This window comes from Macadamia integrifolia, chromosome 2 (genome assembly GCF_013358625.1).
Source record: "Macadamia integrifolia cultivar HAES 741 chromosome 2, SCU_Mint_v3, whole genome shotgun sequence".
Classification (NCBI taxonomy): Eukaryota; Viridiplantae; Streptophyta; class Magnoliopsida; order Proteales; family Proteaceae; genus Macadamia; species Macadamia integrifolia.
The window spans coordinates 43,538,632-43,553,093 of record NC_056558.1 but is presented as its reverse complement, the minus strand read 5'-3'; the positions used below and the strand labels follow the sequence as shown (position 1 = coordinate 43,553,093).

Genomic DNA, 14,462 nt, shown 5'->3' with positions numbered 1-14,462 from the left:
ATACAAATCTATAGATAGATTGTTATTACAGGCAGAAGGATTAAAATAGATAAAGAGTGAGAGGAGATAAGGTTCCTATAGATTTCGGAGTTTGGACGGCTTGGCTAAGGTGGGTAGGCTCCAGTGTACAGCGCTCGGCACCGCTCACCTCCTGGCTCCTGTGGCCTCCTCTTCCCTTAACTAACTTTTAAAATGATGATTTTCCTTCCACCAAACTAGAAATAAAGAGAACTTGGAGGCACCAATATAGAGCGCGAATCTAAGCCACATGTAATACATTCTACGTCAATAATGCATTCCAATAAATCATAAAAAATACAACTTTAGTTTTGATCAATAATCTTTAAATATATATATTTGGACCTACTATTTATCTTACCTAATATTTTGTCATCTCACCTTCTCAATCTCAATACTTTATGAGTTCCGGACACCCTACCTCTTGAAGATCTCAATTATAAATCATTGTTAAAGAGAACGAATTATACAACCATACTTCGAACGCGATTAGAATCATTAGTGGATGTTTTGAAATAAGGTTGCATTTTATATGATTTTTTGGAATGCATCATTGACCTAGAAGGCATTCCATAATGCATGCCAAATGCATCGTAAGGATCTTGATTTAGAGTCAAAATCCAAAATTAAAACTAGCCATTTAAAATCTAATCAAATTGAACAAATTTAGTTTGATGTTAATTGGTTTTAAAAAGTAAATTTTTATTTAGTTCGGTTTAGATTTTAAATTGAAAAATATCTGCTTGAATTGAATCGAATCTAACTGAATCAAATTAGATAAAGTATAATTGTTTGTCTTATATCTTGAGGTTATGATTTTCTTCTCAACTTTATTTGTTCCAAGTTCCAACAGGTTATTCACTTAAATTGAATTTGAACTGCATTACCAAGACCATATACGAACTAAATGAAACAGTATAGGAATCAAATAAAACCAAATGATTTGAAAGGGTTTTTGATTTTCAGGTTATGAAAATTATTGCGATTTGGATTGTACATATTATATCCTAAACTGAGTCAAAAAATTGAAACTGAACCGATTGACCCTTAAAAATTATACTATGAAACTGAATTCTAAGACACTGTTTATCACGAAGTATCATGGCCACTTCCCAGGTTATTGTTAGAGCAAACCCCAAGAAATACAAAAAATAAATAGACAATAGATCCGTACAACATAGAGATTTAACGAGGTTCACATGCCGGTGTGGTGTGCTATGTCCTCGGGCGAAGAAGATGTTTCACTATACAGAAGAGAAATTACACCCAAACAGCGGTGAGAAAAATCGCTCTGAAACCCTAGCTCGAAAAAATCCTAAATTACAATGTCCTGCTCAATAAGATGATAGTACAATATATACCCCAGGTCGCGGGTCGACCTATCAAGTTGCGGTCAGTACGGTTGAACCATACATTGGCCCAATCCCTTTGCTTCAATCACAAATCTCAGAAAACTTTCCATTCGGGTCACCACCAAAATATGTCCGAACGGGTCAATCTTCAAAACGTCAAGAATTCGAGACAAACTTAACAGTTATCAAAGGAGAATTCAAGTTTACTGATTTGATCAGTTCTCTAGAATCAGAGATCATCATGAGTTTGCATATGTTCAAGCTTGCTGCAATTGGAGCAGAAAAGAAATTAGAAGGGAAGGATTAGCCACATGAAACTCCGGATTAGAATATTTAATAACAATCTCATCAACTGCTTAATTGGTTAGCCCACCTCACACAATCAAATCACATAGGGGAGACAAAAGTAACCTGGGGTAATACATAGGAGAATAAATCAATATGACTGATAGACAATTTTTTTTTTTCCTGCTCATAAAACTGATAGGATGAATTAGCTAGCGATAGCCATGGATCATTCATCTCTTTCAGTTACTACTAATACCTAATGGTGGTAATTAATTACTAACTAATTTTAGGACTTTTGGTTTCGTTAGCAAAAATTACCCTAGTTAAACTTTGTAGACATATTACTCATGTATATTACCCTTTTATTAATTTGTAAACTTTGATGGAACTTTACTTTATTTCTTTAAAAAAAAAAAAAGAGTAAAAATAAAAAATAAAAAAATTGTTACTCTACTTTTAAGAAGTGTAAAATAAAGGTCCTACCAATGGTGTTGATAGCCTAGTGGTGAAAATGCCCTCAACCTATCACCGCTCGAGTCGGCTGGTTGTGGGTTCGAGTCTTGGCATGTCCACTATCATCCATTGGTCCTGCGTAAACACTGCTTGCTGTACGGGAGCTTGTTTTAGGGGCTATGATCACTACCATGTACATACTTCTAAGAGCATGCTCTCTGCGGCACGACATAGAGATGGTAAAATAATCATCCCACTTACCTATTGGATGTCTTGATATGCATTTCCATTGACCCTATACTAATGCAAAAGCCACACGAACAGGTAGTGTTCTCTCCCCCTGTTTGCCTTTGTTGCTTGAGGCTACTCCATCTCAGTTGGCTTCAGCCGGCTTTACTTTGGCAGTGGTAGCGCTTAGCCAAGCTGAGCAGGAGAAAGCCCCTGATTTGTTGGGAGTGAACCCCTTTCAACCCTTGAGGCTTTGACTAGGTCGTCGAAGAAAAAGTAGGGACCCGTCCCTATTTCATACAGGGAGACAGGTCATCAGATAAGATCAAAATCGACATCTACCTAATTGACTTGGACAAAGGATTGGACCCATTATCTTTTCACGATAAATGGGCGACTTCAGTGGTTTATTGCACATAGAGAATTCTCCACGGAGCCCATCTGTCTACCAATGATGAAAATTTGATTCGAAATAAGTCTATTTCCAATATTGTCGATGGAAAAAAAAAAAAAATTACACTGTCTAAGATCATAATTGCTTTGCCCTATGTCATCTTATTGTACAAACTTGATAAAGAATTTACTTTATCTTATTCTAAAATCTTCTAATAAAAGTTGATCATCCTTGACTAATTTTCGAAGGGGACTAACGTAGTAATTCACCATTACGGTCTTTACTTAAATCGTAGATGTACAGATGGAGAATCGAACCTAAGATGTACTTATCCACACAATCCTTAATTCACCCTAACCATCTGAGCAACCCACGGATGGGTAAATCTTCAGAATAGTTATGATATAATATCAGATGGTTTTTATTAATATAGTTTTCTCTTTCATCAAAAAAAAAAAAAACCCCACCATTTGAACTCTTTGGTCTATTTACATCGAGCTTGAAAAAAAATCGTCTCATTTTTACCTTTTTCTTGTAGTAAAATGTTTTCTTTCAACAAGGATAAAATTTTGTATGATATAAGTTTTCGTCTTAAGGAAAAAAGTACATCCATCTAAGGTTATAAATGTTGTCCCATTGCGATATGAAGTTAAGAGTACTCTCATTGTTCTCAAATACCCTTTACGCATTGGTGAAGGAAAACTACTTCCTATCTTGTGAAATTCATCAGTTAAGTCATCTATTCAAGAGTATAAGAATTCGAGATGGTTGAGAGCTCCCTTCTAAGATGAACGATTCCAGCAATGGAATTGGTCAACTTTTAATTATGGCTTCACAAGTATACTTCCCACCCAAGGTTCTACTTATCGGTATTGTTACTAATCTTTAAAATGTAATCTTTCGTCTTTTGCAGGTTTTCTTTTTGGGTTTTGAAAGTGTCAGAGTGATTTGTATCTCATGGGTTGGGGAAAGGCGGGCTATGTCCCCCCCCCCTTTGTTTCTTCATTATTTTGTTTTTCTTATTTAATAAAATTTTAGGGGCTTCCTCGGGTCCCAGATAATATTTGGGTTAAAAAAAAAAAAAAAAGGTTATCAGTATTGTTACTTGCATCAATCATTCAATAATGATACTGATACATCCCGATTGAATTGGTCTGTATCGGTGGGCTTTGATATCAAAAGGCTATTTTTTTATTACAAAAGGGCATTTTTGCCATTTATCAATTGTTCCATATCAATGGGATGTCTGCATAAGGTGATACCAATAAGTATTGGTTAATACAACACGGCTATTTAGACACCATTTGATAACGTTTTTACTGTTTCTGTGTCTAAAAACAGCATAAACGGTTTTTCACGTGTTCGGAAACAAAAACGGATTTTTTGGTGTTTTATAAACTTGTTTCTTGAAACCTTTTTTGCAGACATAATGCCACTAAAAACCCAATAATGTCATCGAATACCCAAAAGGGAGAGAATGTTCGATTGTCTCTTTTTAGGTTTAAATAGTGGAGAGATTTATTAGGCACAACAGCTTTTTTTTTTCCCTCTCAAATTCGTTTCTAGAAACTCGTCAAAGTCGTTTCTAGAATTGTAAATAGGCATAAATTTTGATTTATGTTTCTAGAAACGGGTGAACGGAACAACTCTATCAAACGTTTTTTAGGTTGTTTCTCCGTTTCTGGGATCAAGAAAACACAGAAATGGAACGTTGTCAAATGGTGCCTTAGATTCTTGGGACACAGTTCACACCTTAAGGAAGATTTTTTTTTCCACTATCGTAATTTGTTTTGAGCACACACAAGAATAAAGGTGAAATAGGGCCGGGTTTTTTAAAACCCCAATCTAATCTTAGGTCCTCAAAATTCAATCCAGGCCTAACCCAACCTTGTAGGGTTCATGCTCAGGCCTAACCCTACAAGGCTCAAGGTTGGGTCGGATTGGGCCAAGTTGATTCTAACTGGGCCTTTTTTTTTTTTTCTACAAAAGGTCACAAATGTTAAGCCTATACTTACCAAAGGGGGTGGGGAGATGTTTAGACTATGGCCAACCCCTTTCTACCCTTAGTCAATACATTTTCAACAAACAAGTTTGTCGATTTGGTTATAAAATAGACATTTTAATCGCCTAGCATCACCACATCTTCCAGAAAACTGGATAGGACCAAATTGTGGTCTAATTCTTCATGATTGCTACTGTATCTAAAGTTTATATCAATACATGAGAGGAGACACAAAGACAACCTATGCAAAGAAAATGGGAGAAATAGTTTGGCCATTTGATCGTCTTAGCTCAATAGGTAGGAATATGTGGCTTGTGTATATAACACATGATGTGAGTTGAAGTCATATAGACAACTTGTTGAATGCTTGTGTAACACATGATGTGGGCCTAGGGGAAGGGAAACACTATTAATAAACATAATAATAGATCAGGGTTAAAATCGGGCTGGCCTGGGTCTAGATTGAGAGCTAGGGGGTTCAAGTTCAAGGCAAACCCTAGTCAAGGTTGGATCGAGTTGACCCTCATAACCAAGTTAGATAGGGTTCAAGTTCAAGGCGGACCAGGGGGTTGGGCTCAAGGTAAATCAGGGGTTCGGGCCACCACGGCCAAACTTACACCCCTACACATGAACGCAGAAATTGGTAGGACGTCAATGTTCGTGAAGCTGGTGTTTTACCAATTGCATGGGTCCAAGGATTGGGTACTCATATATATGGGCTAATCTCACATTGCCTAGACCTTGAACTTAGGTGGTTTAATGCCTCTCTGAGGGAAGTGGACTCGACTTTCTCAACCTTACTGGGCTGGATTTCATCCTACCCTACCCCAACTAATAAGGATCGCGTGATATACTTTATCATCAAACAACAGAAGGCAAGATCAAGATGCGTTGGTTGCACCACCCCCCACCCCCCCCCCCCCCCCACCCCTCCCTCCTCCCCCCCCCCCAAAAAAAAAAAAAAAAAAAAAAAAACCCCACAGCGGCCCAGCTCACGACAGTGCTTCAGATTGCTTCCTCGAGCCTTGGACCTGAATATAGAGGGTGCATGCATGTTCACTGTTCACTGTTCCTGCGGGAAGCATATTAACTAGATTATCATTCCTATTCGTTTGTGTATCATAATATAGGGGAGAGGGATTGCTACACATGAACTAGATTATGTCTCTATTCATTTGTGTTTCAATGAGTTGAGGGGGAGGGATTGCAATGTTGTTGGAGAGCAGTTTCCCACCAATGAAGGCTGGTGGAAATTGAACCATCTTGTAAGGGGTTTTAACGAAAAGAGAGAGAGAGAGAGAGAGTAGGGTCCACAAGTGGAATGTAAGAGGGCATGCATAGAAATATACACATTGGCATCATGGCAAACTTTTCCCCATAACTAACTAAGAAGAAAGAACATACTCGCTAGAATCAAGAGTGGGCAAAATTTTCTTTATTTTAAGGAAAACTAATGGTTGCAAGAGAAGTAAGGAGATAATCAAAGGAAATATTTGCATTTCTAATAAAATTTATTTCACTTCTCAAGAAAATATATGTATTTTATTTACAATCAAATATAAAAAATATTGTTTTCTGCAATGTAAAAAGTCAATCACCCCTCAATGTAGCTTGAATCTTGTGGCTGATAGTTGTTGCTTCTTCAGAGTAGCTTTTGAAATCTATAGCATTTTCTCCTAGCAATAAGATAGATTCAGATGAAGGAAAATCAATATTCCTTCATATTTTGGACTTATATACAGCCTCTTTCGTTAATGTCTCAGAAGAATTAGAGGAGGGGATCCAACAAGTTGACAATATAGAGGAAGTGCTTGATTTGAAGAAAAATAGGAGGAGCTTCATTAGGAAGACACTCAAGTCTCTCTTTGACATGTGTCGAGGAGTCATCATATTCGGTTTGCCTCTTATTTTTTTCGCTCAACTGATGAGATAACCTAATGCCTCTTAGAAGATCATAGTCTGAACTCATTGTTGTTCTTTTTTATCGTTCCAAATTTGATTTTCACAGTAGTCCTTGGGTTGTTGTACCAGTTTTGATTGGCATTTTTGCCTTGCTTTTTTCCTTTTTATGAAAATTTCCCTCTCTTGGGGTTTTAATATATTTATTAATTCATCAAAAAGAAAAAAAAAATCATTTTAAACAAATAAATTTCACTTTCTTGAAAAATATTGGCATTTCCCTTGCAAAATGGGTTTTTAGCATGGTGTCTCCCATTTGGGTTGTAATAATAATAGGAACAGAATTTCCCTTCTTAGTTCTCAAGCATGCTTTTCCTTTGCCTGCACATAACGTTGACACAGTGCAAGCAATATACAGTGGTTACAATAGAAGGTAGTATGTAGCAACAATGGTTTAAATAATCGGTATCGAATCAATCGTATCGAGTTGATATTGATAGATATGCAACTCTATATTGGTGCAATGTTTTTGATTCAGAGTAAATTGGTAAAAAGGAAAATATCAAAAGTGAGGGTAAAACCATCCAATATGAATCAATATTGTATCGATATTGATATGGTAGCAACACCAAGGCCAGCAACTTTAGTTTTGTATGGAGAGGAACCATAAGGAAGGAAGGTGCTAAATCTCCTCGATTATCGGGTCGCGTGGCCTCCACACTAGGGCAATAGGCAATGAGAGCACTAGTAGGGCATCAACATGAGTGGGCCTTTTAACAGGGGTGGGGCGGTAATTTGGCATGTCCTATGTCTAAGCATAGGGGTCATGCATTAGGTAGCAATCTTTCCTAAACCTTTTCAATGACTTCATAATAATGCTCTTATTGGCCAAAGATCCATTTACCGCTTCCTTTTTGGATTGAATTGGTTAGCATCCCTTGAATGAAAATTAATCTTGTTGAATTGTATTGAACATTTGAAGATACTTTCCGTACCTTGCTAAATTTTGTAGGGAAAAAGAACCTCACAGAACAATATTGGGATGTGTTCACATGCCCTCACACATCCTAGCCATGAAAACCCCATTGACAGAATTATTTCCTACACCGTGAGTGGTGTGGTGTGCCATAGGAGATTCTTCCCACACTAAAAACATGGAGAACACCTTCCCAATTTTTGTATTAAGGAAATAGACCAATGACTATTCGTGTAGCAGACACAGAAGCACACAATATTCCATCCATATTGATGCCCCACGCATTCTCATTGACCCACATGTTAATGTAGGTGCCATTGGACCAGGTAGTGATTTCTCGCCCTTTTGTATTAAAAATGTCAATGCATTCTAATTCATTTTGCAAGGTTATTGAGTTTTTGTGTATCTTACATTCATTTCAATGAACACAAAGCAAATTACATTGCAACGAACGCAGAAAAGGTTACAACGTGGCTTTTAGTGTTTGTTAATACGAGACATGTTAGTGCAAGGCCTCTTGACATGGTGTGACACTGTGACATATAAAAGATTGTGTAGAAGTTTCCAATATAAAGCTCTAGTTTTTTTTTTTTTTTAATTAAATATTAAACACATCAATTTGGTATGAAGCTTTCAACCCCATTATACTCATACAATGGGGGGTTTTTTTTTTATCAGAAGAAAAGAAAATTCAATAATTATATATATGTCGTTAAGTACATCAATGTTGAAATTAGTGATGTATATGTGTGAGAATTTGGTAATGATATTAGTAACAACAAGTCGCATGAGTAGAACTACTTCGTTTGTAGACCTGAGCATATAGACTGGTAAAAAAATAAAGAGCAACCCAGTGCACGAGGCTTCTGCTACTACAAGGTCTAGGAGGGGCAAGTGTGTACATAGCCTTACCCCTTGCTTTGCAAAAAATGTTGTTTCCAAGTTTTGAACCTGTGACCAACATGTTGCAATAGTGCAACTTAACTGTTGTGCCACAGGCTCGACCACTACATCGAGAAAAAGAGGGACTATGTTCCAAGGTCATGTTGTCGTAGTGCTGTCAAGAAGTGTGTGATGCAATTCCTTCGAATCGCTCCATACCTCCCCTATATTCCACCATCATTGCATGCTCGTTTCAATCCATATAGAAATCCTCTAGCACTAGATTCAAAAGTTTTTCCTATCATCTTGTAATCAGAAAATAATGAGACACATCTTTTATTGTTAATAATGCAAGTAACCTAGACAGAGATAATTTTATTAGTGTTAGTGGTAAATGAATATACAAGTATGGGTTTGTGTAAGTTAGGAAAACATATTATCTCAGGTACTGTTGATCAGAGAGAAATCACTTGGTTCTTAATAGTTTGACAGTAATGGTCAGTCAATTGCTTGATGGGGTTGAGAACAGAAAAATGATTAGGTTTTTCTTAAGCAAAAATGATTTTATTTCTATGTGTCCATAGGAAATAACAGGTTATAATAAAAATAGTAAAGAAGTTATTCAGATCATCTACAGGTATAATAATAGAATTAAAAAGGAACAATATAAGAGACTTAAAAAATAAAGCACATAAATTTTCTGTTCTTAGACCCATAGGCCAGCCGCCTAGATTCTCTTAGAAAAATTCACATGAAATGTAAGTGTGCCAAAGAGATTCATGATGAGTTTGGCTGGATCAATATCCGTCCATTTTCTCAAAATGTCTTTGGTAGGAAATCCACCAAGAGCAATTCTCCAGAAAAAAAAATCTTAAATTTTGGATGAACATTGAATTTCCAAAAGAAACGCCACCGATATGAACCTGTTAGACAATCCAACTGAATTAGTATAATTGCTATATATTAAAAAATTTGGGTCTTTTTTTATTTTTTTGTAAGATGCACAATGGCGTCAAACATATCATGGGTAGGGAATAATCTCACATCAAGAAAATTTAGGAGCTTGGATGCATTTATATATTGAGCCTCCTCATTTAATCGCTTAAGTTTTTAAATTTTTTTTTTTTGGGTAAATAAGATTTTGAAATTGATGCTACAATAAAAGGATTCAGTACTCATTAAATGAATTAATATACAAATCGAAACGACATGATTCTTTGGAATAGGGTTTTTTTTTTTCCCTGGTTAGTTTGGAATAGGGGTTTCAATAATTAAGTTTGGGTTGAATTGATATTAGCCGAAGCCCAGCACTTATGGTCCAAATCAAATAATATTTAAATACTTTAAAAAATAAAATCAAAACCAGATCATTCAAGTGGTCCAATTTTTATTGTTTCAATCAGACCATTGGCGGTTGGCGGATGGGGAGGGAGCGAGTGGGGGAAGGGGCTGGCCACCGGACAGCACCTCCAAGTTGCCCAACTTGAATTAAAATACAATATTCTTTCGCCGATCGCATTGGATTTACTCAAAAGGAGAAGGAAAAAAGGAAAAAAGCGAAAAAAGGAAAAAAGGAGAAAAAAGGAAAAAAGAAAAAAAGGAAAAAGAAAAAAAATACAGATTAGAATTGGATTTGGACAGATGCCAGAAGAGGTTGTGGTTCCACAATCGTAGCTTCATGAATGTATCGCAGACTCGAAGCTGGAGCTCTCACAACTTGCAACAACTTTGCGACTTGTGCAAGACAGCCAAGCCCAGCCAAGAGAACCCCAACCCCCAAAATAAAAATGGAAAAGAAGCCAAAACTGCATATAGTAAGATTTTTCTTCTTCGTCCACGACCTTTTCTTGGTTGAATGCAAGTTGCAAGGCCAGCCGCCCGATCTGCAACCCACAAGGAGCCATCAAACCAAAAAAAGCGGGTTGGCTTACGGTATCCCAGTATGTCTCTGATTCTCGATGGCCTTTCACCCACGTGCTGTAGGCCTCATTTCCGATAACAAAACTACTTATTTTTGTGACATTTTCCCATAAGAAAGTCAAAAAACTCATAAAAGTCTCTCAACAACTAATAAAGTAACATAAAGACTGCTTCTTCCTGGCTGGCTGGTTGGCTCTCTATTTTTTAAGCATCCTCTTAAGCAGTGCGGCGGCGGGCGCTGGCGTTAGTCTCTTTGGAGGAGGTGGAGGAAACCTTTGCTTTTGGTTTTGGTTTTCTACGATTAGTGTTCCCCCTCCTTCTTTTTACTCCTTTCCCCTTGAAACCTTCTGTCCCCACTACCTGGGTAAACAAAAAAAAAAAAAAAAAAGCAAACGATGAATACATGGAAGGGACTGAAGTCGTGGGGGCCCAGCCCCAATTCACACACACATACACGCATATGCAGAGAGAGAGAGAGAGAGAGAGAGAGAGAGAGAGAGAGAGAGATACTCCTATACAGAAACTAGGAATTCTCATGGATTCCGCATCGAAACTGCTGGATCTCTCGTAGCAAGCTCTCTTGTTGTTGAGTTCGCTGCTCTTGTCACTGTGGGTATTACTAGAAGTATAACAACAAGAAGAAGACGAAGAAGAAGGCGCGTTCTGAAAGGAGGAGGAATGGAAGGTGTCCATGTCCCTCATGGACATTTCCTCGAATAGTTCCTGAAGATCTTTGAAACTTTCCTGACCCTTCCCCTGTTTGAACAGAAATAACGCAAACAAAATCCAAAATTTAGAACCAAAAAAGGAGAACCTTAATTTAATTTTTTATTCATGACATGAATTTCATGTTCGTGACCTACGCGAACATTAAATGCCTAATTAAAATCGCCTGCAATTCTTGTATAATTTCATGAAATATCAAGGGATAGACACATGATTAATATCAATACAATGCTCCAAATCTGATATAATTAATAAAATATTAAATCAGTGAAGAATCATTTAAATCAGATCTGAATCGTTGTATTGATATCAATCATGTGTCACCCTCGAATTGGTATTTTACGAAATGGTAACAGATGTAAATTGCGGACGATTTTTTTCCCCCAAAATGGCTGCTGTTGCTTCACAAATCCCAACAAACAGAAAACGAGAGAGAGAGAGAGAGAGGAGTCCAGGAAAAGCTTGTGACCTCGTGGCCATGGCCCACACATGTAACGTCAATGTTCATCGTACTCACTGAATTGAAAGTGAGAAGAAATAGGAGGCCCACCAACCAAAGAGGACCACAACCGTACGATTCGTAACGCTATTAGTGTTATAGTCGTCTGATAAAACCCGCGCCCGCAATTCATGCGAATGTGGGAGTGGCCATTAACTTTATAGAGAAGTTTAATGGAAAAGTCTTATCGAAATATAATTGCTCAATAAAGAATTCCATTCAGAATTGAGAGAGAGAGAGAGAGAGAGAGAGAGAAGTGAAGAGAGCTCACAATACTCGGATTGGCCTGGCTCATCATGATCGACATTTCATCCAAAAAATCTCCCATTCCCTGCATCCATCGATAATGAAACTAAGAAGCTAATCCGTCAAATTCAAATAATCGAAGGCAACCTAACACAATAATCGTCGGCTGTCACAACTTACATTTTCGTCATCGTCACCGTCGTTGTGATAGGCTCCGACGTCGTACAGAAACCTTTTATTCGCGTCAGAGAGAACTGTTGAAACAAGGGGGAACGTGAAGTTACTTAAAAACGTAAACCAAATCGAGTATGCTCGTTGATCTAAAGATTCAATGAAGTTTTGAGACAAAAGAAAAAGTCGAATTACCGGAATAAGCTTCTTGTATTGACTGGAATTTTTCCTTCGCTTCTTCCCTGTTCTTCGAATTTCCTGACGCCGAGCACCGGTCCGGATGCCATCGCTGCACGAATCTCATAATAATTACTAGATATCATTTACCTGTGTTCTTTTTCTAGCGCATACATGAACTTGATTGAAATTGATTCCTATACGGAAGATCTCAATCGCTAATTTGCCACTGCAAATAACCCACAGATTCGGTAACTCCATAACATCGCATAACCCTTCCCAAATTTTAATTTTGAATTTGAAATCTCTTCAGGTTGAGCAAGCCAGAAGAACAAAACGAAAAATTAGCAATAAAGAGTAACGAAGGTTTTCAATAATTCTAACCAAAGCGAGCTTCTTATATGCATTTCTTAGCTCCGATGCAGTACATTCCTTCTTCAAACCCAAAACAGAGTAAAGATCACTGCTTTTCTCTTCTCCCGCAGCCATTACTGTTCTACCAAAACCAAAAAAAATAAAATAAAATAGAGAGCAAGTACAGGGGAGGAATATATGAAGAGGAAGAACCAATCGTAATTAGGAATTGTGGACGGATTTCTGTGCTGGAACCATAGAATAAAGAGGAGGAGGAGATGATACATGAATAGATAGAAACATTAATAAGCTAAATCTTTGATGATTCTTCATAAAAAAAAAAATAATAATAAATAAAAAAAAAAAATCTTTGATGATTCGGATGCGGAAGCTCAGAAAAGCTTTCGTGGCGACTGGGTGAAGGGAGGGGAATGGGGTTGACAGTGGAGCCGTGGAGAAGGAAGGGAAACTCCAGACAACCCCATCCCACTCCCAAAATGCTCGGAAGACTCTAGAAACTGGTTTTAAATTGGATTACCTTTTAAATTCCTGTTCTTAACAAGTGGCGGAATCTGATGGACGGCTCAGATCTCTCCGTAGATGTAGATATTTTTGGTGTGCGTCCGGAAGATTCTCTGTTTTTTTTTTTCTTAATGTCGAGTGTCAATGTTAAGCAGGTAATTAAGTACTTTTAACCCCACATTTATCTTTCTCTAATCCCAATCAGTACATGACTCTTGTGATCACATATTATGCTGACCACACACATAAGACATCTGGATGAACCGTGATTATACAACATAGGGGAAATTGTTACTTAACTAACGCTAATTATCTGATGAAAGGAGAAAATGATGAAACCAGGAAAAAAATCGTCTGCAATTCCGATCTCGTACAATTCTGTGCAATACCACCTTCAGGCGGTAACACGTGTATTGATACCAATACAATGGCCCAGATCTGATTTAAATGTTTTTTAATTGATTTAATGTTTTATTAGTTGTACCAGATCCGGGCCATTGTATTGGCATCAATACACGTGTCACCGCCTAAAGGTGGTATTGCACGGAATTGTACGAGATCGGAATTGTAGACGATTTCAACCCATAACAAAAGGACTGTTTTTCGAATTGAAGACGGCTCTTGAAAAGGGATGAATAGTATGAAAAATATGGAACGATGAAGACCTCTCCAATTTTTCTGATGAATCTTTGTATAAGCAAAGACCATTTTGGACTTAGATAACTATAACTCTGTGTCTAGAGGTAAAATATTGGAAAAATTATATGATTACCCATTTTTAAGTTTCTCTTTACAAAATTATCCACAAAAAAATTTGGTTAAAAAGAAAACCCAAAATTAGGTTTGGGTTTATAAAACTACTCACCCAAAGTTTCAGTTAACAAAAATATCCAAAATCAGATTTAAGTTTACAAAACTACCCAAAATAATGATTCTTCATCTTCCACATATAATCATGTATTTTTTTATTACTAAAACTTTTAGTAGGTTGTTTTGTAAACCCAAACTTAATGTTGGGTATTTTTGTTAACTTAAACTTTAAATGGGTAATTTTGTAAAGGAAAACCTAATTTTGGATATTTTTGTTAACTGAAACTTTTGGTGAATAATTTTTTTAAAAAGAAACCCATAAGTGGGTAATCATGTAATTTTTCCTAAAATAATTTGACCAAATCTATTTTTATAATTAATTCTAACTATACTATTGTTTTTACTACTTAAAGTATGGCTAGAGATGCAATGACTAGAAAATGCATTCTGTACAAGGAGGAATTTTTTGTAAATCTTATAAAAATGATAATAATCTTCCTATGCGTCCTTACAAGATTTTTTCTTTTTTGTGGAGGGGGGGGGGG

The 14,462-nt window shown here is 36.9% G+C and overlaps 1 protein-coding gene across 1 annotated transcript; it reads right to left on the bottom strand.

Annotated features, from left to right (window-relative positions):
- Positions 1 to 9,859: 9,859 nt before the first annotated feature.
- LOC122057902 (dnaJ homolog subfamily B member 7-like) lies at positions 9,860 to 13,098 on the bottom strand. Its single transcript, XM_042620266.1, has 6 exons — positions 12,616 to 13,098; positions 12,250 to 12,343; positions 12,064 to 12,137; positions 11,909 to 11,968; positions 10,923 to 11,168; positions 9,860 to 10,772 (listed from the first exon to the last, which is right to left on the bottom strand). The coding sequence occupies exons 1-6, from the start codon at positions 12,718 to 12,720 to the stop codon at positions 10,629 to 10,631; spliced, it is 723 nt and encodes a 240-aa protein (XP_042476200.1). The 5' UTR covers positions 12,721 to 13,098; the 3' UTR covers positions 9,860 to 10,628.
- Positions 13,099 to 14,462: the final 1,364 nt, after the last annotated feature.